The sequence below is a fragment of the Phacochoerus africanus genome, chromosome 11 (genome assembly GCF_016906955.1).
Source record: "Phacochoerus africanus isolate WHEZ1 chromosome 11, ROS_Pafr_v1, whole genome shotgun sequence".
Lineage (NCBI taxonomy): Eukaryota > Metazoa > Chordata > Mammalia > Artiodactyla > Suidae > Phacochoerus > Phacochoerus africanus.
In genome coordinates this window covers 132,588,291-132,616,221 of record NC_062554.1, presented here as the reverse complement: position 1 = coordinate 132,616,221, position 27,931 = coordinate 132,588,291, and the positions used below count along the sequence as shown (strand labels likewise).

The 27,931-nt window shown below is 58.1% G+C and overlaps 2 protein-coding genes across 7 annotated transcripts in view; one reads left to right on the top strand and one right to left on the bottom strand.

The window, feature by feature from the left end:
- The window catches only part of CAMK1G (calcium/calmodulin dependent protein kinase IG), a 28,339-nt gene extending 20,334 nt beyond the window's left edge, over positions 1-8,005 (top strand). For both annotated transcript variants that reach the window (XM_047753758.1, XM_047753757.1), the window contains 8 exons: positions 326-449; positions 1,741-1,816; positions 3,411-3,523; positions 4,182-4,260; positions 5,692-5,779; positions 5,965-6,386; positions 6,887-7,014; positions 7,168-8,005. In XM_047753758.1, the coding sequence (XP_047609714.1) occupies positions 326-449; positions 1,741-1,816; positions 3,411-3,523; positions 4,182-4,260; positions 5,692-5,779; positions 5,965-6,386; positions 6,887-6,977 (993 nt within the window). In that variant the 3' untranslated portion in view covers positions 6,978-7,014; positions 7,168-8,005. The remainder of the gene's footprint in view (positions 1-325; positions 450-1,740; positions 1,817-3,410; positions 3,524-4,181; positions 4,261-5,691; positions 5,780-5,964; positions 6,387-6,886; positions 7,015-7,167) is intronic.
- Positions 8,006-8,313: 308 nt separating this feature from the next.
- The window catches only part of LAMB3 (laminin subunit beta 3), a 45,378-nt gene continuing 25,760 nt past the window's right edge, over positions 8,314-27,931 (bottom strand). For 4 of the 5 annotated variants that reach the window (XM_047753754.1, XM_047753753.1, XM_047753752.1 and 1 more), the window contains 17 exons: positions 26,973-27,036; positions 26,387-26,583; positions 24,286-24,406; positions 23,224-23,412; positions 21,853-22,008; positions 21,355-21,551; positions 20,909-21,020; positions 19,533-19,911; positions 18,310-18,470; positions 17,976-18,196; positions 17,507-17,704; positions 17,063-17,210; positions 13,915-14,122; positions 13,417-13,558; positions 12,866-13,042; positions 11,774-11,927; positions 8,314-8,844 (listed from right to left, as the gene is read on the bottom strand). In XM_047753754.1, the coding sequence (XP_047609710.1) occupies positions 8,708-8,844; positions 11,774-11,927; positions 12,866-13,042; positions 13,417-13,558; positions 13,915-14,122; positions 17,063-17,210; positions 17,507-17,704; positions 17,976-18,196; positions 18,310-18,470; positions 19,533-19,911; positions 20,909-21,020; positions 21,355-21,551; positions 21,853-22,008; positions 23,224-23,412; positions 24,286-24,406; positions 26,387-26,583; positions 26,973-27,036 (2,961 nt within the window). In that variant the 3' untranslated portion in view covers positions 8,314-8,707. The remainder of the gene's footprint in view (positions 8,845-11,773; positions 11,928-12,865; positions 13,043-13,416; positions 13,559-13,914; positions 14,123-17,062; positions 17,211-17,506; positions 17,705-17,975; positions 18,197-18,309; positions 18,471-19,532; positions 19,912-20,908; positions 21,021-21,354; positions 21,552-21,852; positions 22,009-23,223; positions 23,413-24,285; positions 24,407-26,386; positions 26,584-26,972; positions 27,037-27,931) is intronic. The other variant, XM_047753755.1, reaches the window with a different exon arrangement.

Sequence of the window (27,931 nt, the reverse complement as noted above, 5' to 3'; positions counted from 1 at the left end):
GTCCCAGACCTTTGAGAGATCAGAGAAAGTGAACTAGGGTTGGTTTCTTCAAAACACGAAATGATCTTAAGGCAGCTGGGAATGAGAAGAAGGAAGGGTTAGTACATTAGTAGTGATACTGCAAAGCAAAGTCAAGGCCAAAGCAAAATACAAAGTGCTGGGTTATCGAGAGTGAGGGTGCAGGTAGGAGGGAGGGAGATGAGCCTGGCCTTGAGGTCAGGAGCCCAGGGTGCAGCTTCCCAAGAAGTTATATGTCGGGAAAAGGCAAGATACAAGTTTCCAGTGGGAACACCCTGCATGAAATGATATTTCGCTTCTCTTCTAGCCTGAAAACCTGCTGTACCTCACCCCGGAGGAGAATTCTAAGATCATGATTACTGACTTTGGTCTTTCCAAGATGGAGCAGAGTGGCGTCATGTCCACAGCCTGTGGAACCCCAGGCTATGTGGGTGAGTGTGCGGACAGAAGGGAGGTCGACCCCTTGGCCACTTTCCACCGCATGGGCATTATTCAAAGAGAAGGAGTCTTGTGAGGAGATGGCGTTTCATCTCGGGGTGATCCTGCTAGAACAGTCACTTATGAGGTGTAGGGCTGGGCAGTACCTCTGGAACTACCCCCCTGGGCCTGCCACTGCCCCTGTCTATACTTCCGCTCTCACTTTTACAGGCAGAATTCCTGCCTTTGTCTTTCCAGCTAGTCCAGGGACAGAGACAAGATCACAAGTCCAGACAGCAGTAGATTGATGAGGGGTTGTCTACTAGCCCCCCTCTTCTTTCTCCCAGCCTGGAGGAGACCTCAGGCCCCCAACCCTTGGCTTCCTGGAGGCAGAGTGTTGAAGCTGGGTCTGAGGAATTCAGACATGGGTCCCCAAATATACACTCAAGGAGACACCCCAGGAAACGGGCAAAGGTGGGGCCTTCTGCCTAACAGCCCTGTGACCCTCCAGGGCCCCCCCAAAAGTAAGGACAGGCAGAGTACAGGGAGAGAAATCCTGGGATCCAGAGGAGAGAAAGCCCAAACTCAGAACATCCACTCCCGCCCCTTCCCTCTCACCGGCTTGGGGCTGGGAGTGGGAAGCAGAGCCCTCACTCAACAGAGGCATCTTCTCAATCCGCAAAAGAAAGGATGAAGCCCACTGGATACTGAGCCCCACTGGATGCCAATCCCCACCAGAAGACAGCTCTCTACTGCCCCAGGATGCCCACCCAGAGAAAGATATGGCTCATAGTCTCGTGAGCTCTTGATCTGATGGGGCAGACCAAGCCCTGCCCTCAAGGGAAATAGACGCTGATAGGAGAGTTATTACCTGCCCCCTGAAAGTTTCCAAATTAATGGAACTTCTGCCTTCAGGGAGATCCCTCTCCAGTGGCAGAGCCAGACAGCCCCGGCCTTGTAGATTTCCCCACGTGGAGGGAGACACAGAATCCCTGCCCTGGGATCCCCACTGGCTTCCAGAGAGCCCTGGGTCTGATGGGGGAAACAGAGCCCTGGAGATGCCCAGTCTGACGGGGGAGCCCTAGACCCTGTCAGGGGACCTCCAAGTCTGGTGGAGGAAGAGTTAGTCTGCTGGGAAAGACACAGTCCCTGCCCTAAGTGGAATGTTCAAGCTGATGGAGACAATGCCATCCCAGGGGCCACCCCAGTCCTCTCTCCTAAGCATCTTCCTGACCTTTGGCCCTCACCCTCAGCCCTCTGCTCTTGCCTCTGCTCAGCCTTGACTCTGCCTTTGGTTCGCTGCAGCTCCAGAAGTCTTGGCCCAGAAACCCTACAGCAAGGCCGTGGATTGCTGGTCCATTGGCGTCATCACTTACATATTGTGAGTAGAAGCTGGCGTCAGTTCCATTCCTGAGACATCTCAGAGTCTGCTCACCCTTTCCTCTCACCTCTCCACCTCCACTCCTCAAGCAGCACCCACCTCCAAAGCCTGTGCATGCACACATGTGCATGCGCACGTGTGCACACTCACACACTCGTGCACACTGCTCCAAAAGTTCTCCCCCTGATCTTCACCAGGTCATAAAACCAGAGCTTGGGGAGTTCCCATCCTGCCCAGTGGTAATGAACCTGACGAGGACACCGGTTCCATCCCTGGCCTCGCTCAGTGGGTTAAGGATCTGGCGTTGCTGTGAGCAGTGGTGTAGGTCCCAGATGCAGCTCGGATCCCATGTTGCTATGGTTGTGGAGTAGACTGGCAGCTGCAGCTCCGATTCAACCCCTAGCCTGGGAACCTCCATATACCCCAGCTACAGCCCTAAAAAGCAAAAAAAAAAAAAAAGCAGAGCTCAGTGTGAAGCCGCTGTTTAGCCGCGTGGCATTCCCGCTTCCTGCGCCCCGACCCTCACCTTCTGTATATAAATGTATTGCATCCCACTCTCTAGAAAGAGCAGTGAAAGCGAGAGAAGCCAAGCTAAGCTTGGAAGCCAAGCGGGCTCAATGTTCACATCTCAGCTTTCTCTCCTGGCAACGAGAGGCGGAGGCCAAGTGATGGCCCGGATGAACCAGCCACCACTCTGTGCACACATCCACAGGCTCCCCTCCAACCTCCATCCCTTCCCCACCACCTCTTCTCACCTATTGAAAACTCTGCTCTTGAGAAAATAACCTCCGACTTGTCATCTGCTTCTTATTGTCAATTCATTTCTCTATTTCCTCAACTGATGTCGAATAACCCTTCATTCATCTATTCAAGAAATAGTCATGGACTATATGCTCTGTGCCCATCAGTGGTCTGGGTACTCAAGAATGATAAACAGGGGTTCCTGTTGTGGCTCAGCAGGTTAAGAACCCAACATAGGGTCCGTGAGGATGCAGGTTCAATCCCTGGCCTCGCTCAGTGGATTAGGAACCCAGTGTTGCTGCAAGCTGGGGTGTAGGTCACAGAGGCAGCTCGAATCTGGTGTTGCCCTCGTGGCTGTGGCGTGGGCCACAGCTGCAGCTGCAATTCAACCCCTGGCCTGGGAACTTCCATGTGCCACAGGTGCGGCCGTGAAAAAAAGAAAAAGAAGAAGAAGAAGGGAAAAAAGAAAGAAAAAGAGTGAGAATCAAAAAAAAAAAAAAAAAAGCCTGAAAAAGAAAATCCCTCATGAAACTTACGTTAATGTGGATGTTACATTAAAGTGGTCCTTCTTAGAGATATTTTATACATCGTCTAAGAGTCGGGAGAGGTGCATGGAGAGGATGTGAGGGTTTGGGGGAATAATGGACAAAGAGGCCTTTCCGGGCTGCCTGTGCCGAGCTTTGGCTCCCTCATAAACATCTAATGGAAGCTGCATCATTCCCGAATCAGAGGCAGATCCAGTACCCATCCCACCGCTGGCTGGGGACCGGTGCTGCCTGCCTGTGTGAGTAGTGGGAGGCTGGACCGGGGGAGAGGCTTGCTCAGCAGCGTATACCTTCCTGTTCCACTGCAGGCTGTGTGGGTACCCCCCCTTCTATGAAGAAACTGAGTCCAAGCTTTTTGAGAAGATCAAGGAGGGCTACTACGAGTTTGAGTCTCCGTTCTGGGATGACATTTCTGAGTCAGGTAAGACCGGTCAGTGTGAAGGACAAAATACCTGGCTCCAGGCAGAGGCCGCCAAGAGCAAAGAGCTTCACAAAGGCTGACCGTCCTGGCTCTTGACATTCCTTGGGGAAACTTACAGAGCAGGCTGCCAGGGAAAGTGAAGCAATCTTCATCTGGGTCAAAGGCCAAGTCAGTTATTTGCATCTAAGCTTCCTGCTCTTGTTTTCCCGGAGGCAGAACTGAAGCAAGCCTCAGAAAGGGGGGAGGTAGTTTAGAAGAGGGCCAGGAGGGCAGCGCCAGGCACAGGGCTGCAGGCAGGAGTGGCAAAGCCAAGGCCGAGTGTCGCCTTTCACGTATCAAGACCCATGTAGGGCTCATTAAGTGGCTGGGATGAGCCAGCGCTCACTCGTGTGTCCACGCGCAGTGCTGGCCCCTGAAGGGAGCAAATGGGCACCCAAGTGCCTCATGACCAGAGACGTATCTGCGGTGTGTGTGGGTGACATGGCTGCATGGAGCCTCTTTGGTGGTTTGGCTTTTTTCTCCCTCTTTCATGACTCTTAAAATTCCCCTTTGGAAGATTAGCTAAAGATGCTTTCACTGCCACCCACAGCCTGGAAGTGACTTCCATCCATCATAAAACCTGATCCTTAGCTGTCATGTCTTTGATTGCTCCCCACAGCCAAGGATTTTATTTGCCACTTGCTGGAGAAGGACCCGAAGGAGCGGTACACCTGTGAAAAGGCCTTGAGACACCCCTGGTGAGTGAGGAACGGGGTGCCCCTAGACCCTCACCTGTGGCTCCCCCAATACCACACTGACTCGTTCACAGAGTGTCTGCCCTGAGCTGTTTACTGGGGTGACATCTAAGGAGCACAGACCTGTACACCAGGTCCAGCTAGAGATGCAAACAGCAGTGAAGTAAGTGGATTCGGACCCAGCGGTGGCAGTGGGTCATCTGGTCAAGGTCAGGGCAGATGCAGCTAATCAGGCAACTTTGCCCTGTCCGTAAGAGCATCATTTCACTCTGGGGTCAAAGCCCGTTTCTAGGTGGAGTGCTTTGAGAACAACCACAAAGCAACCGATTGGTAAAGCAGGTAAGTCTCGTAACACTTCCTTGTTTCACGCTATGCCCCTGCTGGAGAATTTCCAAGCATCCTCAAGTCCAACCACAGCAAGCCTAGGTTTTGCCAAATCTGGCCGGACCCAGTACCTCCAACTTCGTTTCTCAGGATCCTCGACATACCTTTTCTGTTCCAGAAAGACTAACAGCTGTATTTCTCTCCCTGTTCTCCGTCATTTTCCAAACTCTCTCCACATGACACCTTGTGTCATACTAACTTCAGTGGCTAGGATGCCCTGCCTCTTGCTTTGGATGTAGCATCTTTCAGGATCCAGAGCAGTCTCTGCCCTTCTCTGAAGCCCTGGCTCCTGCAGTCCAGACAGACTGCCCCCTCTCTCCTGATCAGGTCCACAGGTCCCCATGAATTACTCTAGGTCATGCCTGGAACAGGTTCTGAACCTACGCTGTGAGCCCCTGGTGACCAGGGCCCTGCCTGTTACTTCTCAGGGTCTCTGAGTACCTAGAAAGCGCGGTGCACAAGACGAGTGGCTGAGGGACACTTAGAGCTGGGGGGATAGGAGCGTGAGGGGACAGGAACAGGGCAGCCTGTATTGGGTGGCCTCACTGAGGAAGGTTTTTAGGAGGGGCGCAGATTCTGAGCCAGGTTTGGAGCCAAAGAAGGATGACAGCCCAAATGCCCTCTAATACGGGGTTTGGTGTACTGCGCTCTGTACGAAGCCCGATGGTAAATATTTCAGACTTTGCTGGCAGATCGTCTCTATGGTAACTGCTCAATCTGCGTTGCCGCAGCAGTAGAGCCCGTACGCAAATCAGTGGGTGTGTCGGGGCCCCAGGAGACCTTATGTACGAAAACCAGCCATGAGGCGATTCGGCCCTCGGGCTGCAGGTTGCCAACCCAGCTCTAAAGCAAGTTTTTGGTTTCATCAAAGCAGAGGCCCCCTAGGACCTGCCCAGGGGGACAGAGGAGCCCCCCTCCAGCCCTTTCCTCCTGCACTTGTCCTGGGGCGTCCTCTCAGCTAAACTCGGACCCGCAGGCACAGCCCCCTGCCCAAGCCCTGGTGGCGTCTCTGGAGCCACCCCTAGCCAGGTGTCCCCTCCGCATCCACAGGATTAACGGGAACACAGCCCTCCACCGGGACATCTACCCGTCCGTCAGCCTCCAGATCCAGAAGAACTTTGCCAAGAGCAAGTGGAGGGTGAGGTCCTCTCGGGGGGTGGGCAGTCTGTCTGCGCCCCAAGGCTGGGCTGGGGCAGCTGGGGTAGGGGCTCTCCTCGGGCTTTCCCAGCAGACGCGGGAGCTCCCAGGACCCTCTCTGGAATGAAAAGTGGGCTCATCAGGAGGCCACGGGGCAAAGGGAAAGCTGGCCCTGTGTCTCCACAGCAAGCCTTCAACGCAGCAGCCGTGGTGCATCACATGAGAAAGCTGCACATGAACCTGCACAGCCCGGGGGGCCGCCCGGAGGTGGAGAACAGACCGCCAGTGACTCAAGCCTCCGATGCCTCGAGACCCAGCACCCCTGAGATCACCATCACCGAGGCACCCGCCCTGGACCAGAGCGTGGCACTCCCTGCCCTGCCCCGACTGCCCTGCCAGCACGGCCCCCGGCCCACTGCCCCCGGGGGCAGGTCCCTCAACTGCCTGGTCAATGGCTCCCTCCGCATTAGCAGCAGCCTGGTGCCCATGGAGCAGGGGCGCCTGGCCACTGGGCCGTGCGGCTGCTGCTCCAGCTGCCTGAGCGTCGAGACCAAGGGCAAGTCCTCCTACTGCTCCGAGCCCACGCTTCTCAAAAAGGCCAAAAAACAGTATGTATTTTCAGCCAAAGCCCGAGGGCCAACCCGGCCCCAGCCTGGGTCTGAAATTGGCCAAAGGGCCTCTCCCACTGGAGGCGGCTCTGGAGGAGGGAAGAGCTCTGGGGTGGGGTGGGGTGTCAAGGGAAATGCCTCTGGTCCTGTGCCCACCCCTCAGTGGCTGTGTGATTTCTCGTTTGCTCATCTGTAAAATGGGTTGACGGGATTACACTTACCGGCTCCGCCTGCTCCAGAGGTCCTGTGAAAGTTTTATGACACACGGGGATTATAAATGCCTGTGGAGAACTGGGTAGGTGTTAGCAGTGAGCTTAGAGCCCCTGGGCTCCCAGGGCCGGTGTTCGGGGAGGAAGCAGGGAGGCTCCTTCCATAAAGGCTTGTACTTCCCGAACCTCTTAAAGGGGAAGGCTGGGCGGACGCCACAGGCACAGGGGACTGTCCGGGCCCTTCTTCCTTCCTCCGACTCTGCATAGCCTGCTGCTCCGTTTCCCTTCCAGAAACTTCAAATCAGAGGTCATGGTGCCAGGGAAAGCGGGCGGCAGCTCCCACTGCCGAGTGGGGCAGACTGGAGTCTGTCTGATCATGTGATCCCTGGAGCTCGCCTCTGTGTCATTACACTTTTCAGGTGAGGAAAGCAGAGGCCAGGAGGGCCAGGGCCCTGGGCTCAGGGAGCTTCCATGCCAGAAAGCAAGCCCCCTCCCAGGGTCTCAAGGATGGGGGCCCAAGGGGTAACCAGAGGCGGCGGCCCCACCCCCACCCTGAACCCCTTGCCTCGCAGGAAAGATGTTCGGCTCTGCTCTGCCCTTCCAAGCCTGGAGTCCACCCTGCACGGGAGGAAGGGGAGCCAGCCGAGCAGCACCTGGTCGGAAGCAGCAGCCCACGGGGGCAGCCCCTCCGGGAAGGCGGCAGCGTGAGCCCCCAGCCCAGGCCCGGCTGAAGCGGTGGGCGGGAAGCAGTTGGGGCCGGGTCCCCAGGGCTCCCGGGCGGCCGGCTCTGCGCCCCCACCCGCGCCGCGGCTCCGCGCAGCGTCCAGAGAGCTCCTGCCCAGTCCGTGTTGTCCGTCGTGAAAGGCTTTGCGGGCTGGCCAGGCTGCGCCACCTTCTCTCGAGCAAAGCCATACGGGGCATCACCCAGAGTCCCCGCTCAGCACACACTGGCTGCGGCCTCTTCCGTCTCCACCCCCCTGGGCCTGCCCATCTGCATGAATGACAGGCAGCTTCACCGCCTGCCTGTGAGCTCTCCAAGTTCAAATCCCCTCTCCTGGATTAGCGCCCCAGCCGGCCAGCCTACCCCACACCCCCGAACCACCTGCCTCCCAGCCCCAGGCCCAGAGCAGGACCCCGTGTCCCGGATGAAGAAGAAAGAACCCACGACCTGGTGCTGTGAGGAGTGGCGGTCCTGGCCAGGCCCCCCCACACTCGATTCAGCCCAAACTGGAAGGCCCCCTTTCAGCCAGTGATTCCAAGCCTGTGTCTGCTCTTCTTTCTCTCCCCGAAAATCCTGAACATGGGCCGTTGTTCTTGTCTGGCTCCGGTTCTCCTGCCTCCCTGGCTCCCCTGCCCCCTCCTGCTTCATGCTCTGTGTTGTGCTGAATAAAATGGACATATTTTTCTCTATGAGGCTTCATTTGGTTCTTCTGAGTCAGAAGCTGTTGAGGGGCTCCTGGGCCTGCATGAGGTGAAGGTTCCAAGACGAAAACGGCCCCCCGGATGCATCCGTCCCCGGTGCACAGGGGCCACGTCTCGCTAGGTCGGAGTGATGAGCAGGCTAAGACTGAGCAGAGCGGGTCAGCCCATGTTCCATACGCCCCAGGCCTCGGGCTTGAGCAGAGGAGCACCCAGGAGCCCCAGATGGGAGACAGAAAAGAGGGGTAAAGGTGTACTTCGTGGGAGACAGAGCAATTTCCCTCTTCGAACCCCCAGGCTCCTTTCCAGAGATTTTTATTGGCTTTTCACTGGGACATCATTTTTTGGATACGGTTTTGTGTTGGGCCGGGATTCAGCCTCCATGGAGAATGAAAGGCAAGGACACAGCCCAGCCAAGTTCCCCGCCCCCTCCCCGCCCCCGACCTAAGAGCTCCTGGTCACAACGACAGAGCCCGCCTCCACCATCGTCGTCCCTCAAGGGTAGCTGTGCCATCTGCTCAGGCTCAGCTGCAGCCCAGAGCAGGCCTAAGGGCTGCACACCAGCGGCGGTCCAGGCTGTGCCTTCGGCTGCATAAGGGTCTCCTGGGGCTGGAAGGTACTCCAACGCAGGCTGACGCCCCCAAGCAAAGAGAGCAGAGGAGCAGGGCCGTGGGCTGGACGCCAGCCGGTGCATCACTTGCAGGTGGCGTAGTAGAGCACACGCTCGTTGATGTAGCTGCGGATCTGCTCCACGTGCTTCTCCAGCCCCGTCAGGTCCGCCGAGCGGAGCAAAATGGCCTGGCTCCCCCGAAGCAGCTCCGACTCCATGTCTGATGGCAGATGGAACAACCGGGGCACGAAGAGGAGCTGGTGAGACACCTGGAAGCCTCCTACCCCTTCCTTCTCCACCAGGAGGAAGCACCTGCGCAAAATCACCTCCATCCCAAGGCCCATAAGGCAGCTCCCTCCAGCTTCAGGCCTCTCCAGCTCCTATCCCACTCCGAGAGAAGCGTGGCAGGGGCCAGACCCAGGAAACCCTGACCCCAAGGGTCCCCGTGCCCCTGCTCTTCTCTGCTCCAGGCGGAGGTGCCCCAGCCTGGTGAGAGAGGCCACTGGCTCCATGATCAGAAACCCGCTGCTGTTGGACTCAGCTGCCATCCCGCCAGTGATGCTCACATGGGCATCAGGGCAAAAGAGCTGGCCGGCCGGAATTCCTCCCCACCTTCTCTCCCCAGAGGGTCACCCCAGCTGAACCCAGACCTCCGCCTCCGGTCCGTTCTACAAACCACCACCAGGTTATGAGAGGAGGAGGCGAAGGCCTCTGGGGGGTCTGGTCCAGCCTGTCCCTCCTGGCATCCTGCGCAGGAGCCTGTTCGTGAGAGCTGGTCCCCAGCCTTGGCCTGCACTTTCCAGGGTGAGGGCGGGGAACACTGCTTCCCAAGCCTCCGCCTTTGGGTGGTTCTTCTTGTGAAAAAGGCTCCCTGTTAAGCTGGAATCAGGCCACATCTTTGCTTCCACGCACTGTCCTGGCCTGTCTCCCGGGGTGGAGGCTTGTGTTCTGTCCTTCACGTCTGCGGCCCTGTCTTCCCCAGATGCACCCTCCCTTGTTCCTTCACCCAGTCCTCCTCTGATATAATCATCGGGCCTCCTCCCGTCCCAGCACTGGTCACCCTCCCCACTCCCCCCACCCCGCCCCCGTTTACAGCTGCTGTTCTGTTCCCGGGGCCCCATCCCCGAAGCATCCCTACACGTGTCCTCCTCGCAACTCTGCAATCAAAGGCAAACGCCTGCGAGCCGGTACATGCTCGCTCCACTGCTACATCCTAAGCCTTTTCTGGCTCTTAGGTACAAGACACACCAATTACTACATTTTTTTACAGCCACACCTGCAGCATATGGAAGTTCCTAGGCTGGGGTCAAATCAGAGCTGCAGCCACAGCAACGCCAGATCTGAGCCACATCTGCAACCTTCACTGCAGCTTGAGGCAACACCAGATCCTTGACCCACTGACGGAGGCCAGGGATCAAACCCACATCCTCATGGATACTAGTCAGGTTTGTTACTCCTGAGCCACAACAGAAACTCCCCTAAATTTTTTTTTTGTCTTTTTTTTAGGCTGCACCCGCAGCATATGGAGGTTCCCAGGCTAGGGATTGAATCAGAGCTGTATAGCCCCTGGCCTACGCCACAGCCACAGCAACATGGGATCCAAGCCACATCTGTGACCTACACCATAGCTCACGGCAATGCCAGATCCTTAATCCACTGAGCAAGGCCAGGGATCCAACCTGCGTCCTCAAGGTTCCTAGTCAGATTCGTTTCTGCTGAGCCACAACGGAACTGTCCTCCCCCAAACATTTTTAATATCAGTCTGAGCAATTACTTCCCTCATTTGCTTTGGCTGCTTTGTAGTTATTAGCTCTTTTGGCAGGAGCAAGACACTATGGACTTATATCAAGCTTATAGTTACTCAGAACTCTTGGGTCTTTTTCAGGTGAGCAATAATTCGTACGCTTTTCATGGGTTATAAAGCATCTTTGGCTACATCCGCCACTGAGAAGCCAGGCCTCGCCTGAGCTATACTTGTGAGTTTAGGTCCACACAAGGCCAGCGTGAGAGGGGCCTTTTCTCCTTACTTAGTTTCCCCCTGTTGGTTTCAGCCCATCCTCTTGGTGTCCTGAAAGGGCCTTCGGATGCTGGTTCTGTTATCTAGCGTGTTGACTATCTATCATGCTCAGAGTGGATAAGCCAATCCTTCATCTTCACACAGAACACAAAGGGCCCAGGCCAGTGTGCACCCTGACCCAGCCCAGACACCTCCATGTAGGTCAGCCCCTCTCGCCTCCCCCTTCAGGGGTGACTGGCCAGGGCCTCAGAGCTACGCCCTGTCAACTCACCAGCCCATCCTTCTCCAGAGTCCGTCTGGCTAGCCAAACAGATTTTTGTCAAGAGCTTTCTCTAAAACCCAAAGAAACTCAGGTTGTGGCAGTCACAGGGCACACCAGGTCCGGGACCCCATGGTCACATCTTAGAGACTGAGCCTGGAAATTTCCGTTCTCCATTCCCAGGAAGCCCAGAACCCTTTTGAAAGCTCCCTTCGTTAAGTCTTGGCATATGCAACCCCCTCGGATGGTTTCCTACTGCCTCCAGGGCCGAGTCTGCCCTCCTCATCCTGGCATGGGGCCAGCCGCAGGGACCAGCCACGTGGGCTCCACGCTGCTCCCTCCCACCCGTTCTGGTCCCCATCAAGCCTCCTCTCCAGCTGGTGGTCCTGCCTGCATCCTCAGAACGGGCGCCCAACCTGCCTTCGCGTCCCCCCTCTTCCTTGCAGCCTCTCCTGGGCCTACACATCCTTCCGGTCCACTTCAGATTTTATCTTTTTTGAACGTTACCTTCCCTGAAGACTTCTCTCTGACCTTTCTCATCTATGCTCTGAAGCCCTGGAGCTCTGACGATTCGGGCTTTCACCCCAGACCTCCTCGTGCTGTTACATACGGGTTCATGAAGCTGGAGCCAATAAGAAAAACGGGCCCATGGGGACCGCAGGCTTCTCGAGGGCAGGCCTAGCCTGTGAGCATCTCCGGACTCCTCACCGCTCCGTTCGAGGCCTCACACTCCCTGGGTGCTCAGGAAATCCGGCTTGACCTCACCCCCTGAGCCCTGCTAGCTTCCACAAGAGCGGGCCTGGGAAGCCCCGAGTGAGAAGCCCAGCCTTCGGGGGTGCCCCCGCGCGCGAGCCCCAGGAAGCACGCCCTCACCTTTCATCCTGTCCATCATGGCCACGGTCGCCCCGAAGAGCTCCTCCGCCTCCATCTTGACGCTCAGGATCCGGCCGCCCTGCTCTCCCAGCCTGGGGCTCCGGCCCAACCGGTCCTTCAGCTCCGCGTATTTTTGCTTTATTCTCTCAAATCCCTGAGAAAGGAAGGACGGTGTCAGCAGCAGCAGCCTCCACCCTCATCCTGCAAAGTCCGAAAGACTTTGGCTAAAGGACTTGACATCACCCAGATGAGGCCACCAAGATGAAGCGGGCTCCTCCCACTGTCCCCGAGGGGTCGGTTCCAGGGCAGGGCCAGGCACCCAGCTGTCCCCAAACAGTACCCTCGGCAGCTCGGCCCTGCAGACACCGAGAATGGCTCTTTGCTCTTCTCCCTGATCTAATTCTGACAGCGATGGGGGTCGGGCTGGGCTAAGTCAAGAGTGTCTGTCAGAGAGTTCCTGCGGTTGTGCGACAGAACGGGTGGCATCTCTACAGCACCAGGACACAGGTTGGATCTCCCACTGGGTGCAGTGGGTTAAAGGATCTGGCATTGGTCACCACAGCTTGGATCTGATCCCTGGCCTGGGAACTCCATACACCGCAGGGCAGCCAAAAAAGAAAAGAAAAAAAAAGATTAAAAAGAAAAAAAGATTTAAAAAAAAAAGATTAAAAAGAAATAGGAAAAAAAAGATGAAAAAGAAAGAGAAAAGAAAAGATTAAAAAGAAAGAGAGAGAAAAAAAAAAAGAGTGTCTGTCTGGGCTGGGTAGCCATTACAGAGGACAAGCTCCAGATCAGGTGTCAAGGCACCTGCTTTGCACATGAGCTTGAGCCCTGGACAGTCACCCACTTCATCTGTGAAAGGAGAGGGACTGGACTAGCTCTTTCCAACATCCTTGAACCAGCTCCACCAGAGGCAGCCAGAGGGAGACTTCGGGGGCCTGGCCAGGTCTGCATTAAAACTGAAGCCCCTTCCGGATATTTTAGAATAACTTCTATCCTGAGTGCTTTGGAGCCTATAATCCTATAAAGCGTACAGCGTCCTCTCCTGCCCCCGCTGGCTGTGCTTCCCAGGGCTAACTGCCATCTCTGTACCTCCTGGGCACTCAGCGCCTGCTCGCTGGCCTCCTCTGCCAGCTGCCGGGCCTGGGCCGCCTGCGCCTGCTGCAGCCTGGCCTGGAGGCTAAGCTCCTCCATCCGCGCTCGGAGGCCACCCAGCTGCTCCATCCTGTCCATCACCAGTCTCTCTGCTGGCCCCAGCACCTGCTGAACCTTTGTGGAGAGAAACAAACTGGGGTTCAGGGTGGGTCTCCTAGGCGGTGGTCTTCATCCTTCTTTCCTCCAACTCGTCAGGGCACAAAAGCTCTCTCCAGTCAGGACGCTCCCCCATCCCCTATCTGCCCCCGGCACCCACAGTCCTCCCCGCTTTTCCAGCTCTGCTGTCCCCCCACGCCTGCTGTAGCTCAGAGCTCACCCCGGCTTCAGCACCAGCCCTGAGTCCAGAAAACCACAGGCTCAAGGCCAGACCCCAGGCTGGTGGCCCTCCTTCCTGAGGACCCCAGCTTGGTTTGCACCCAGGTCCCTTTCTGGCATCCCCGATGCCTTGCGCCTGAGTCTGTGTATTCCTTCCCCACGCGATGCCTCACCTCAGCAACCCTGTCCTGGATGAGCTGCAGGGAGCGGCGGGTGCCGTGCATGGTGTCCTGTGCCTCCTGCAGCGCCACGGTGCCCTGCTGCAGGTTCCCCACCACATCCTCCACCTGGCCCTCTGCGGCGTGCGCCCGGTTCCTGGGGCGAAGGGAGCACAGGGCAGGGGAGAAGGGGTGCACAGTGAATGAAGAGACGTGCGGTCCAACTCACTCCCCAATCCCGCAGAGCATCCTTTCCGGCCGAAAGGCGAGTAACAACTCGGGAGCTTTTCCATCCTAGGCCTCCACCAAGCAGGTAGGTTGGAGGCAGCCTTTGGGCTCCGTTCCTAACACGGAAGATGGGGCCGTGGCCAGCTGACCCTGGGCGCTGCCTATCACCTCCCTGCCCCCGGCACCACTCTGACTTGCAGAGGCTCCCCTCTTGCTTCTAGTCACAGAGTTAGGGTGCAAAACCTCAGCCTTGTCCTGGGAGACGTTCAGGGCCCAGGGCCATACCTGGCCTGCTCAGCCTCGGCCTGGAGCCTGTGAGCCCGCGCAATGTCCTGCTTGGTCTGGGACAGCACCAGGTCCACGTTGGGGAGCCGGGCTGCGATGGCCTGGATCTCGTTCATCTTCCGCAGAACCGTGGCCGAGTCCGTGGGCAGCCACAGGGCCAGCACGGCCTCGCTGACCTCCTGGATGGTGGCCGCGTCAGTGTCAGGGTCTGGAAGACAAGCCGTCCGTCAGACTGGGGGAGCCCAGCCAACCTCTCAAAGATCAGATGCCTCTCCAGCTGCGCAGTACCCGCGGGCAGCACCACCCTGGCATCTCTGCCCCTGCTGCCCAAGGAGCTTCTGCCCCCTCCAGGCACACTTGGGCGTCCTTGCCCTGAGAATTTCCGGGCTTGCTGCTGTGGGAGGATGGCTGCGGGCACAGCTGTGGCAACTAAGTAGCGCCACAGGAAACTGGGGAGGAGGAGGTGCGAGACAGCTGGTACTGAACAACATACAGACGCCATCCGCCCTCAAGTGGGGAGACCAGCCAGGAACTGGAACAGCTTCCTTGGCATTCATCCCCTTCCCCGTGCCCCTCCTCTGGCCAGAGGGCTCATTTCTGCAAAGCTGGATCAAGGCAATCAGGGCTTTGTTCACACCTCACCTCTGAAAGGCCGGCCCAGGGCACCCAGTCCAGAACCGCAGCCTCCACCCTATGCCCACACTCCTTATCCCCCTTCTTGGCTTCATCTTTCCCTCTAACATTTATCACCACCCACGTGCCCAACGCTTAATTCATTTAGCAGGTTTCCTGTCGTTTCCCCACCAGACGGCAAGCAACATGAGGGCAGGCACCGGCTCTCATTCACAGCTAGGCCAGCCCCTGGCGCTTGGAGGCACTCCATCTGTGCGGTGAATGAATGACTGAAAGGGCTCCAGGCCCTGGGCTCGCCTCTGCTATCCCAGCAACCTGGGCAAGTCCGCTGGCTTCTCTGAACTCAGTGTCCTGGTCTGTGAAATGGGAATAATAACCCCCAATCCCAACGGAGGAAAGGAAGCAATCACTGTGCGGGGACTTGAGAAACCAACTCTGGCTCAGAGAGGGAGGTCAGAAGTACAGAGACGGCATCTTGTCCCCACGGTCACCTGAACAGATGCCACTAGTACTGACATGTTGGGAAGAGGGCCCCCCGCCCCCCCAACCCCAGATGCTTTGCCCTGAGACTTGACCTCTGCTGGGGCCCCAGGCCCAGCCTTCCTCTGCAATCTGAGGGCTTCCTCGTCAGCTGGCTGTACCGGTCCCAGACCCCGTGCCCTCCCATGCCCATGGACGGACATAGCTGGAAGGTGGAAGCTGTGCCGCTTTACTGCTGTGCACCTCAAGGAGCCCGAGGCGTAACTGCAGCTGAAGCTAACACAGTGGGCTTTCCCCAGCTACGAGCTTGCCCGGGGACCGCCCCATAGAGACCACCTCCGTCTCTCTCGCCTCGACCCAGAATCCTACTCTCTAAACAAAGCCTGTATGTGCCTTCCCCATAATGGCTCCCAGGGCCAGCAAGCTCCCGCCTGCTCCGGCCCTTCCTTGGTCCTGCATCACTTCACTGCATTCATCACTACGGGCTTGGTCGGAGCTAGCCCCAGTTTCAGGGGCTGCTCCGTCCAGGCTGGGTTCAGCAAACGCTGACTGCTCTGAACAGCACTAGGTGGGGAGCTGAGGCTGCCCATCAAACTGGACCTGGTCCCTACCTTCATGATGCTCAAAACCGAGTGGAACAGGGAAGCACAGCCCTGAGTGACAGGCAGCAGGTGGCTGGAAAGCACAGGCTGCTTCCGACCCACCTGCCACCCCCGGACCGGGGATGATGCAGATGGGGTGCCATCCAGCCTCACTTGGCTTCACTCAGGGGGAACCTCCCTTATCTGTGAGTCTAGGCCCCAAACTCTGGCTGGTCCCTTCATCCCCGGTTGTCAGGCGCTGTCTCCGGCATCCAGGGGACACTCTCCCCCATCCTGGAGCTCCCTGGGAGGCTGAGTAGCTGAAGCACCTTAGCAGACCCTCCCCACATTCCTCCAACCTGCCACCTGCACTCACGAGAGGACTCTGGCCTCTTGGAGCAAAGACACCACAAGAGCAGCAGGAAGCATGACTGTCGTTACACCAGACCCTCAGCTCATGTTAACTGGGGTCCCAGCCAAGCAAATTCCCCGGCGGGGACAGAAGTCTAAGAATGTCACTTCGTATTCCTGAGGCACCTGGACTTTTACATCGGTTGCTTGATTCCTGGATAAACCTGTGAAATGCCATCTTCCTGGTGGGCATAAGCGAAAGGTGAGGCAAAGAGGAAAGCAACTTGCCCCAAGTCCTGCAGCCTTCCTGAGTCCTGTGCAGGGAGCCTCCCCATCCCCAGGTTGGCCAGGGAGGGACTGGGTTCGTTTATTCATTCAACCAACACTGGGCACTTTCCTGGGCCTGGCCTTATACTAGACTCCAGGGACACAAAGAACCAGACAACCATCTCTGGCCCCTCGGTGTTTCAGGTCTAGTGGAGAGACCAGCCCTACACTCATGGATGGATTCAACGACCGCAGCAGGCTCAGGGCAGGGCCGAGAAGACCAGGCTGCAGAGGGCTTTGGGCAGGTGATGCCACCAGGTGGTCGGGAAAGGCCTCTCCAGGGAGACATTCAGACCCAGAGCGGGAGGCAGGGCAAGAATCAGCAGCTTGGAGACAGGGTTTCCAGGCAGAGCTCGAAGGCCTCTGAGGCTGGCAAGAGCCTGGCCTGTTCCAGGAGGGTTCGTGAGCAAAGGGATGAGGATGCAGGCCACAGCCAGGGGTGACAGAGGCCGTGATGGGGAGCTGGGAGTGGACTGCAAGAACAAGAGGCAGCCAGGGAGGACTTCAGGTATGAGGGGGCTGTGACGCCACTTAACACATTTTTCAAAGAGCTTTCAGGCTGTCCTGCAGAGAACGGGAGGTGGGGGGCAGGAAAGAGGTGGGAGGACACCCAGGGGCCACGGCAGCTGGCCGGAGAGTGACGGGGCCGGCCCGGGGGCGTGGAGACCAGGGAAGGAGGCAGCTGATGGGTGAACGGGCTCAGGGACAGGGGTGGGGCGCTGGGGACGGGCAACAGTCCGAACATCGGCCCGGCAGAAGGTGGGGGACGGGCTCACCTGAGAGGAAGTCCCGGACCTGCTGGATGAGGAACTGCGTGCGACTGACGTCTCCCTCCATCCGCGTGCGGCTGGTGCTCACCTGCGTCTCCAGGCGCCGAGCATCGGCCTGCACCTTCGAGGCGGCTTCCTCCACCGCCTGGATCTGCTGACACGTGCTCTGGCTCAGCAGTAGCCAGAGCCCCAGGAGAGCCCCCCAGCAGCCCTCAAGGATTCTGTGGGCACCTGCTACGCAAGATCGACCTGGGAACCATGTGTAACTAACTCGCTTTGGCCCTGGAAGAAAGGCTGTGAGATGCTGGCCTCAAACGCTCTCTCTCACTTGCTGTGGGGCCACCGGGGAGTCACCTGACATCTCTGCGCTTTCGCCTCCTGGCGGCAAAACAGGAGCTCTGTCCCTTCTGCCTCTCCTAGGTGTGCCCACCCCACCTCAGGGGCACCTACCATCTGTCTGGTCTGCTGGAGCTGGACGTTGAAGCCCCGCAGCTGCTCGGCCACCTGCCCTGCCGTCCGGAAGGCGCCCCCTGCCCTGGGGAAAGCACCTTTGCACTGGGAGCCACAGGAGGTGCCATTGTCTCGGGGACACAGCTCGCCGGGGCATGCTCCTGCGGTGCAAGGCGTCTGCCTGGAGCCCCCACAGAGCTGTGGGGAGATGCAGGCGTCAAAGAGGGTCCCCAAGGCTCCTCTACAACCACTCCCATCCCACACCTGGGAAACCAACAGCCAGACATCTCCATGGCAACTGGGCACCAGAAATTTGTTTCCTTGGTAACTGCTGAGCATACCATGTGGGGCCAGGGGTCGGGATGGGTTCGGTAGGTTATGTCCCCTCGGTGGGATGTGTGGAGCAGCAGGGGGTGAGTGACAGGTTGGGGCCGGGGGCCCAGGAAGTGGGGCTCCAGGACAGAGTCACCTTGTTGATGGCAGATGTCAGATCTGGCAAAGAGGCCATCTCCAGCTTCAGGGCCACGAGCTGGGGGCCACCGGCGCCTGCTTCTCGCACCACCTGCTGCACCAGCCCCTCCGCCTCTCTGCGGCCGTCCCTGAGCCGCAGCAGCAGGCGGGAGCTGTCCGAGACCTTCTGAGTGGCCTGGGATGAGCGCTGGTAGGCCGCGCTCAGCATCCGGAAGGCTCCTGCGGGAAGAGGGGGAGTCCAGCTGACCCTGGCTCCGGAGGCCTGGAGCCGGAGAAGCAGCAGAGGCGAGACGAGGCGGGGCGTGGTGCGGGGTCTCGGGACCCCTCCTCACCTGAAGGGTCGGCAGTGCTTATTTTTTCAAACTGCTCCTTCTTGCTCTGATACAGAACAAGGAGGCGATTGAGGTTTCTGTCCAGATTCTCCAGGTCTCCTGTGAGCAGAAAAGTCTTCTCCTCCGGGAGCAGATCCGGCTGCAGGGCCTGGAGCGTCTGCCTGAGGTGGAGAAAAGCTTCCACTAAGATACGGGGGGCGGGGGCTGTCTCCCCAGAACCAGCCATCCCCTCAGAGAAATCACCCGAGTCAGAAAAAAAGAGAGGTCTTCAGCCAAAGCCACAGGCTGAAGCGGCTTCTGCTGTGCAAAGGCTGACACAGCCTCCCTCCCTCTGTCCCTCCTGCTGCAGCGGATCCATCAAAATCTCGCCCTCCCCAGGCCTCCCAAGCCCTTCCTCCTCGGCCCCCTGCAGGCTGACCCTTCCTTCCTGCTGCAGCTGACGTCAGCCACGGCCTGCACCGCCCAGGCTCCCCCCAGAGCTCCCTTAGCTGCTGCCTGCTGGCCGCCTCCACCTGCAGGGGGTCCCCCGCCCAGGACCCCTGAGCTCTCAGGGGTCCTCGCTCCCAGGCCTCTGCAGCTCCACGCACCACATCCCCTCCCACCAGCCTCCCAATCTCGCAATCTCTTCCTTCTGGCAGGTCCCTGCAGGCCTATGTGCCCAACCCACTGAAGGCTGCCAACACCCTACAGAGCGTTGGGACCAAGGTCAATTGCGCACACAGATGGCTGGATGGCTCTGGGCCCTGCAGTCAGCACGCACTTGGGGAAGGCAAACGCACTGTGAAAACCTCCAGAACCAAACCCCACCGAAACAGCCCCTCCAGGGGCAGGAGGGGGCCCGGGGGTGGGACGCCTCCCACTCCAAAGGCAAAGGCGAGTTATTTTTAGAGGCCTGCCTCTCGGGTGCCCCCGGCCAGGTGACTAGTCCAGACCTGACCCTCCCTCCCGCAGGCAGTGCCGGCCACTTGAAAGAGCGGGGCTCGGGCTCGTGGCTGCGCTCCCCGCTCTGTCTCCTCACCCACCTATTTCCTCATCCACAAAACAAGTCACGACACCCTCCACACCAACCCCCAGGACAGGTGGGACAGATAAGAGAGAGGCGTCCGTGGAAAGGCTCTGTGGGCAGGAGGGCCGTGGGGATGGCAGGAAGGACCCTCTGTGCTCGTGTGGACCCACGTGGCCTTTCTCGTCTGCCCCGTGGCTTGGCAGGGAGAGCGAGTAACCTGAGGGAGAAGATGGCCTTGGCCACCTGGGCCACCTCCCGCTCCGTGACCAAGGCGCCACCGAGGACCGCTTGGATCTGCTCCATCTTGCTCTTGGCGTCCTGCATCTGGGAGGCCAGGCTGAGGTCCTCGAAGCCCAGCCCGGGCTGCAGGCTGGCGGTGGCGTTGCCGAGGCTGCGGAGGCGGAGGGCCCGCTCCTGGAGGCCAGCATCGTAGGTCTGGAAGCAGGGGTGGCAGGCCACGCACACTGGGTATCGGTCACAGTAGCCTCGCTGGCACTGGTCACAGCGTGGCCCGGTCAAGCCGGGGCGGCAGAGGCAACGGCCCGAGGCCTTGTCGCAGCCCGGCCCCTCGGTTCCCCGGAAGTCACAGTCACAGGCTAGGGTGGGAGAAATGACAGTCAGAGGCCAGGGCTCAGGAAGATCAGGTGTCTGGTGGTGAGAGCCTAGACAGGAGTTCTGGGAGTTCCCAATGTGGCTCAGCAGAAACAAATCCAACCAGCATCCATGAGGACACGGGTTCGATCCCTGACCTCGCTCCGCAGGTTAAGGATTCAGTATTGCTGTGAGCTGTGGTGTAGGTTGCAGACAAGGTTCAGATCCTACACTGCTGCGGCTGTGGCGTAGGCCGGCAGCTGTAGCTCTGATTCCATCCCTAGCCTGGGAAGCTCCATATGCTGCAGGTGCGGCCCTAAAAAGCAAAAAAAAAAAAAAAAGGAGTTCTGTCCTCAGGGTCTGTCAGACTTAGAATAAGACTGTCAGGGCCGGAATGAAATCACAGTACAGGAACAAGGCCAGCAAGCCCTCAGGTAGCAGCTCCTACGTCTAGTGCCAGGCACCGTTCTAAGGCTCACTTTCAGGGGTGCCCACTAACACCTGTGACCTTCCGTCACACCCATGCTGTGGCAGTTCGCACACTTGTTTTCCATTCTTCTAGCTGAAGTAGCTGAGGCAGCACACCCCTTTCCCAGATGAGGAAACTGAGGTGCAAAGAGGGGTAATGACTCACCCCAAGGGACAGAGCTGAGACCAGCCCCAGGTCTGCCTGCTCTTGTCACCACTTGTCAAACTGATAGCCCCTGGGGACTCGCTTTCTCCACCTATGCCAGTGGGAGAGGGGAGGACAGTTCCTGGAGGTGGCTCCTGGGAAATGATCCTCAGGGAAGTGGGGACACAGCGGCCTTCCTGCCACGGCGACATGGGCACGTGGGGATGACCTGACGTCAGCCAGGGGCAGCGGTGGGGAGCGGGCCCTCCCATGGGTCACAGGGCTCACCCCTGTGTCCCAGTGGGGGAATGCCCTCCCGCACCACAGACTGCACACGCCCCATGAGCCCAACCCCCGCAGTCCCAGAGGCCCCTGCTCAGCGCTCGCACCTCGGCATCCCGTGGCCACGTCCTCGTAGGTCCTGTCGGGACACAGGCGGATGGCCGCAGCGCTGCAGGTCAGGCCACCAAACCCTTCCCGGCAGGGGCACTGCCCTGTGAACTGTGGGGGGAGAGCCCAGTCAGGGGGCTGAGTCTCCCCCGTGCACCCGCAAATCAAGGGCTGCCGCTGGGATGCAAGTTCTGAGGTCCAAGCCCAGAACCCGGAGAGTGGCATAGCCCCTAGCACACAGCACAAGCCCTGCAGAAGGTGTGCGAACGTGCCACTGCCAAAGGCTTAGAGCCGCAGACAGAGGGACACTTGGTGGCCTCGCCAGGGGAATGGGGACAGAAGCAGCCCAGCCCGACTTTGGAAAGGCCCGGAAGGGCAGGCAGAGAGGAGGCAGGTTGGCGGGCAGGACCCCTCCCCTGCCAAGGGGCCCCCAGGTCCCAAGTACCTGGTTGCACTGGGGGCTGAGGGAGTTGTGTGGGTCGCAGGCACACGGCTCGCAGCCCCGGCCGCTGGCCAGCTTCCAGTGGTGGGGAGCACACTGGTCACATTTGGGGCCCACCACGTGGGGCAGACACAGGCAGCGCCCACTCTCCTCGTCACAGGGCATGTCCTGCCGGGCGCCCAGGACGCTGCAGTCACAGCCTGCACAGGAGGGAGCGCTGCTGGGCTGGGTAGAGGGGCCACCCCAACTCCCCCCAGGGAAAAGACCCAGGCAGGGCTGTCCCCTCCAGATAACCCTGCAGACTCAAGGTCACCCCACTTGCCCACCAGTCCCAGCACCTGGCTGTCTGGCCACACACCTTCCAACCTGGGCCCGTGCTGCCACCTGCTGGAGGAGAGTGGCATAGCCCCCAGCACTCAGCACAGTGAGCAGGACCAGTGACAAGTCTGGGAGGCCCAAGGTCACCTGTCCCACGCCCTGGCAGCCGGGCCCCCTACTCACGGTGGCAGCCTTGCAGATTGGTGTGGGTGAGCCCTGTAAATCCTGGTTTGCAGAGATCACAGCGTTCCCCCTGCACATGCTCCTTGCACACACACTGCCCGGTCACGGGGTCACAGGGAGCACCCGGCACGGCTCCATCCGGATCACACTCGCAGGCTGTGAGACAAAGGCAGCCGTCGCAGGAGGGATAAAGAAGAAAAGCAGAGAGTTAAGAGCACGTGCCAGAAGCCAGACTTCCTGGCTCGAAGCCTTGTTCCACCACTCACTGGCTTACAGCCTCACAGCCTGGGTCTGGTTATTGAAACCTCTGTGCCCGGTTTCCTCATCTATAAAACAGAGAGAATCCTGCAGCACTCACAGGAGGACTAGCTGTGGAGCTGCCAAGCTCAGCACCTGTTCAGCGCCGTGAAGGTTTTCACGGGCTTTATTTACTGAACAACGACGCTGCGGCAAACACTGCGCTGGGCCCTCTGCCTGCTGCCCCGTGTAATCCTCGTGATAATCCTGAGAGGCTTATCCCTATTGAATAGATGAGGAAACTGAGGCTCAGAGATGTTCCAAGGACACACTCAAGGTCACACGGCAACTACGTGCTGGAGACAGAAATCCGAGTCACAAGTCCTCCTCACTCTTGCCCTGAACAGACACCAACAGGAAGCGAACCAACTTCCTGCCATCCCCACACTTGGGTCCCTTGCGTGGCTCTCAAAACAGAGACTCTTCATTCAACTACAAAGTCTTTTCCAATAAACCCCGCCTGAATCTGAGGGCTTCCATCCCTTTGTTTTCTCTCCACTGGCCCTCGCACTGGAGGTGTGACTTATTTGTTCATTCAAGGAACATTCCTGGAACCTCAGTTATTTGCCTGTCGTTGTGCTAGAGCACCTGAGGATACAAGAATAATCCCTGCCATAGTAGGGTTCTTGTTGGCAGTGGAAACAGAAAAATAAGGAGCAAACCACTTTATAACATCTATATGGACAAAGTACTTCGTCTCTCTTTTCATGTGTGTATGCTTTACAGTACCAGTGTGTGTGTGTGTGTGTGTGTGTGTGTGTGTGAGTGCGCGCGTGCATGTGTGTGTTTCTTGACAGCAGGAACTGTATCTGATATTTATTTTTTCCTCTCCTATGCCCCAAGTAAGGGCTATATAATAACTGATTGACTGAGTGATTGATGGTCCAGAGAGGTTAGGTGACTTGCTTAGAAGGGCACAGCTAAGTTAAGACAATTACCCGCAAGTCCTGAACACAACCAAGTCTTCATGCTTCCTGAGAGCATGCGTACCCCCAGGACATGTGCCTGTGGAGCCCAGAGCCGATGGAGAGTAAAGGACAGACGATGCCGTGGGTCCCCGGAGGCCCTACTCACGGATGCAGGTCTCCTGAATGGGAGCCCCAGGACGCCGGTTCCGGAAATAGTGCAGCTGACAACGCTCACAGTTCTTGCCCTCGGTGTGGTCCCGGCAGTTGTCACACACACCTCCCTGTGTCCCCTGGCTGGCAGCAAACACAGCGGGGTCGAAGTGACACGTCTCTGAGTGCCCGTTGCAGTCACACCCTGCAAAAGGAGAGTCCCTGGGCTGTGTGACCAGTCCCATGCCGTCTACAAAGCATGTACCGCGCTAGTGCTGACTCACGGCGTTCCGGCAACTCTGCAAGATGCTCAGGCCTGGGAAACAGGTACACGGGAGCCCAGGGAGATTTCTGTAGTTTATTCCAAGAAAGGAAAAGAGAGAAGTCGGGCCTCCTGACTAAACCAAGAATAATGTCCATCTTAGGCCAAAGAGAGAGCCCTCTGAATGGTCCATGCTAACCCTCCCCCTTTGCCACCACAGATCTCCTGCTGGGTCACTGCCTCTCTGGGCGGGGGGACCCTTGTCACCCACATTTATGCAGAGAAGGACCCTCCCTCCAGGAGTATATCTGAAGTAGAAAGAATGACAACAGCGAACTAGATACATCCCACACAGGATAAGGTCACTGGAGAAGCCAGAAGAAGAGGGACCCAGGGGTAGCACGGAAGGTGTGTGGCCTCAGACACATGGACCAAGCCGTGGTCCCTCCAGGCCTGGTAGAGGAGAAGGGTCGGGGCAGTGGGAGGATGGAATCAAATGCCCTCTCCTTCCCCAAAGAGCAAGGCAAGCTTAAGTTACTGGATGCAATTGGGTTTGGTTAAAGAAAAAGACTCGGGAGTTCCCTTGTGGTGCAGTGGGTTCAGGATCCGGCGTTGTCACTGCAGCAGCTCCAGTCACTGCTATGGTGCAGGTTCAATCCCTGGCCCTGAACTTCATGCCACAGCCGTGGCCCAAAAAAATAATTGAAAAAATAACAAATGAAGACTGGATTCTCCCTGTGTCCCAGGTGAGGTCACTAAGGCCCAGAGGGGCCAGCACCCACCCCCCACTGCAGACAGCTGGTCCCAGGCTCCTACTTTGGCATTCGTGGGGGTCCTGGTCATGGGCAGGGCTCCAGGGCCGGTTGTTATAGAAGGGCGCGCAGCGCTCACAGTTGGGGCCGGCTGTGTTGTGCTGGCAGACGCAGACCTCGTGGACCTAGGAGAAGGGCCATCGGTCACCAGGAATAATGATCACAGGAGAGTCCCAGGGACAGACCTGCCCTCTCCGCCCTGATCCTCCTGCCCAGCTCAGACCCCAGAAGCCAGCTCAGACTCCAGCTCCAGCCCTCACTCAGCTCCTGCGACACTCCCAGCTGCCTGCTTGCGGGGTGTGTATGTGTGTGCGTGAGTGTGTGCATGTGTGCATGCGCTACTCCTCCAGTTAGGTTTTTTTGTTTTTTTGGGTTTTTTTTGGCTTTTGTCTTTTCAGGGCCACACACAGAGCATATGGAGGTTCCCAGGCTAGGGGTCGAATCAGAGCTACAGCTGCCTGCCTACACCACAGCCACAGCAACATGGGATCCAAACAGCATCTGCGACATACACTACAGCTCACGGCAATGCCAGATCCTAATCCACTGAGCAGCAAGGCCAGGGATCAAACCCGAGTCCTCATGGATAGTAGCCAGGCTCATTAACCCCCGAGCCAGGATGGGAGCTCCTCCAGTCAGGCTTTTAAAAGCTCCGCCTTGCACCTGGCCACGCCCATGCTGCCCAGTCCAAAGCAGCGCCTTGCTGGGAGTGATTATAGAAGCTTGGGGGCCCTCCAGAGAGTTCCATTCCAACAATCTATGACTGCAGTTGTTTGGCTAATGAGACTGCAATGATGAATTGTTACTAGACTCATTAAGGTATAAAAATAGAATAGCTATTGTGTGCTAATTGTCTTCCAAATTAAGCTCAGCACCACCCGCAGGCTGAACCACTGCTCCCTGGACAAGTCCCCATCTCCACCTTCCGGCCTCTCCCGATGTTTGTCTTCCTGCCTGGAGGTCCCTCTCTCTACACACCAGCAACCTCCCGCCAGCTGCAATGGCCCCTCCTTCCCTGACCCTCTCATTCCATGAATTTCAATCCTGGAGGCACTTCAGAGTCAGCTGAGGAGCTTTAAAAAAAAAAAAAAAAAATACTGCCGCCCAGACCGAATTCAGTCTGAATCTCAGGGACAGAGCCCAGGCCCTGGTGCTTTTCAAAGTGGTGATTCTACCGTGCAGCCAGACCGGAGAGCCGCCGAGGCTGGGCAGGCCCCTTCTTCCCCCACATGCCAGAGTACATCGTATTCCTCCGAGGTCAGCCTGTGCTCTGGTCTTCCGTTTATGGGCCCTAAGAGAGGGCACTTCCCAGGCGCTGATCTCCCCCAGAAGCGGAAAGGAGAAAGCTGACCAATGCTGTGCCACCTGTATGGCCCTGGCAGGCCGATTTATGTGATTTTGCCGTGTGCCTCTCTCTGTCCCTGGGGCAAAGGCTGCGCTCCCAGGTGTGAAGAGGAGAACGGAAGGCCCAGAGAAAGGAAACTTGACAGTTCTCTCTGCTTCTCTCTCCCCTCCTGGCTCTCGAAGCTGGCTCTCGAGCTTGACTTCACAGCAAAGTCCCTGGTTGCTTGTTAAGCTGGACCTGCGGGCTTCCATCCATGACGCCTCAGACTCAGCTGGTCCGGGGTGGACCCAGCCTCTGGGTTAGACTCTGCTCCCGCTCTGCCCCCGTCTCACCTCCAGATGGGACTTTCGAGTCCCCAAACCCGTGGCTCTCAACTTGGCAGGATGTGAGAATCATTTGGGAGCTTTAAATAAGAGTAATAAAATCAGAGTGACTGAGGGTGGAGGTCTGAGCGGCTTTTTCAGTGCCCCAGAAAACGTCATGTGTAGACAGGGCTGAGAAGCGTGGCCCTCAGCTCCCCACAGCGTCCGCACATACACTTATCTGTGACTGAATAAAAATCTTCTCAAACCATAAAGCAGGTCGAAGGAGGTGCTTCAAAATCTGATCTTTGAAAGAGTAATCCTTCAGGCTCTTTCCACCACTGCTAAAACACTCAAGACTCTCATCCCCCGTGCAGTGTGCTCCCTCCTTCGCAAGCCCCCGAGGGCCTCAGCCGGCCCTGGTTCTCCCTCCCCTCTCCCTTCCCCAGGGCTGTCACCTGCACAGAGGTGGAGGGGCCGGCAGCGGGGGCTCTGGGGCTGGGGGCACAGCGGTCCGCGTGGCCGTGACAGAAGCAGCTCCCCTGCAGACGCAGCTGCGACACAGCATAGTAGGCGCTGGGCGGGTGACGGCCCCTCTGGGGCAGGGGGGCCAGCCTGGTGAAGTTGACTCTCAAGTTTGTCATCTCCCCCAGCTCTGGGGGCGGGAGAATCAAATAAGGAGGGCGGGCAGGCGGGGGAAGAAAAAAGAAAGGAAGTTAGAGGCAAAGAGAAGGCAGGATGCTAAGGAAAGGAATTCTGGTCTCACCCGCCCTCCTGCCCTGCCATCATGAGGCCATTCCGGGAACCCTCCTCCCCAGCCCCCAGCCCTCCCACAACAGAGAAGACCCCTCCACTCTGACTCCCGCCTCTGAGTCTCTGGGGCCATCACAGCCCCCCAGCAGGCAGGCGGGGCAAAGCGTTAACTCCCCCCGGGCTGACCGAGCCAGGACAGCCCATCTGGTTCCCGAGGTCCACCATCTGGGGGGCGAGCCGGCTTTGTTCCCCACCCGCAGTCCCACAGGCGGGAGGCGTGGCCACACTGACCTTGAATTTTTTGACTCTGACTTGCTTGGATCCCAGAGGCTAAATCCATAAGCTTGAGTTGGACCTAGAGAGCAACAGGAAGGGGGCGGTGACTGTGCCCCAAACACTGGAGGCTTCCTCGCTGTTCAGTGGCCCGTCCTGCTCAGACTGAGGTGACGGCCTTCTTCTCTGGAGCCTGAGGGGCTCCCCAATCACCGTGGGGGAGCAAGGTGATCACTGGGCCCTGGATGCCTGAGTGTGTGTGTGTGTGTATGTGTGTACACAACCTCTCCTCTCCAATTGAAAAGAGAGCTAGCCCAAGAATTTCCTGATTTCCCTGTGTCGAAAAATTACAGTAAGACATGTAACATTCATATGAGGGTCCAGAGGATATTAATTTTCCAAAGACCGGGATGAGGGAGCGGGCCCAGAGCCCACGGATGCTCGGATGGGGCAGGATCACCCCAATGTCAACTGTGCTTTTCCTTTTTGATTAAAAAACAAAAAAAAAAACCAAAAAACCCACACTCACTGGATGTGACTGCATCTGCACATCCCAGGAAGAGTTTCCACATCCAAACCTCCCACGAGGCGGGGAAAGGCCCGCGTTCTGACGCGGGGTCTGGGAATGGGGTCAATGCGCACGGGGCATGGGGCACGGGGGTAACCAAGGGGCGGCCATGGCAGGGACGGAAAGAGACGCACAGCCCACGGGGGGGGGGGGGGGAGGGCTCCGAGCAGCTCCCAGGGCTCCCCGAGCCTGAGCCAGAGAAAGCACAGCCCCCACGAGGCTTTCCAGGGAAAAGGCAGCGGTGACAGGAATGAAAAGATCCCACCGTGACTGGGAGGCTTCGGGAAGCGCGCGGGTCAGGTGTGCAGGGCACTCAGTGTGTTTCTGAAAAGTCCCTCCTGGGCAGCAAAGAGGGCGCGCGGGGGATGTTTGGGGGTGCCCAGAGGGGTCGTTATCGGGGAGCTCAGGA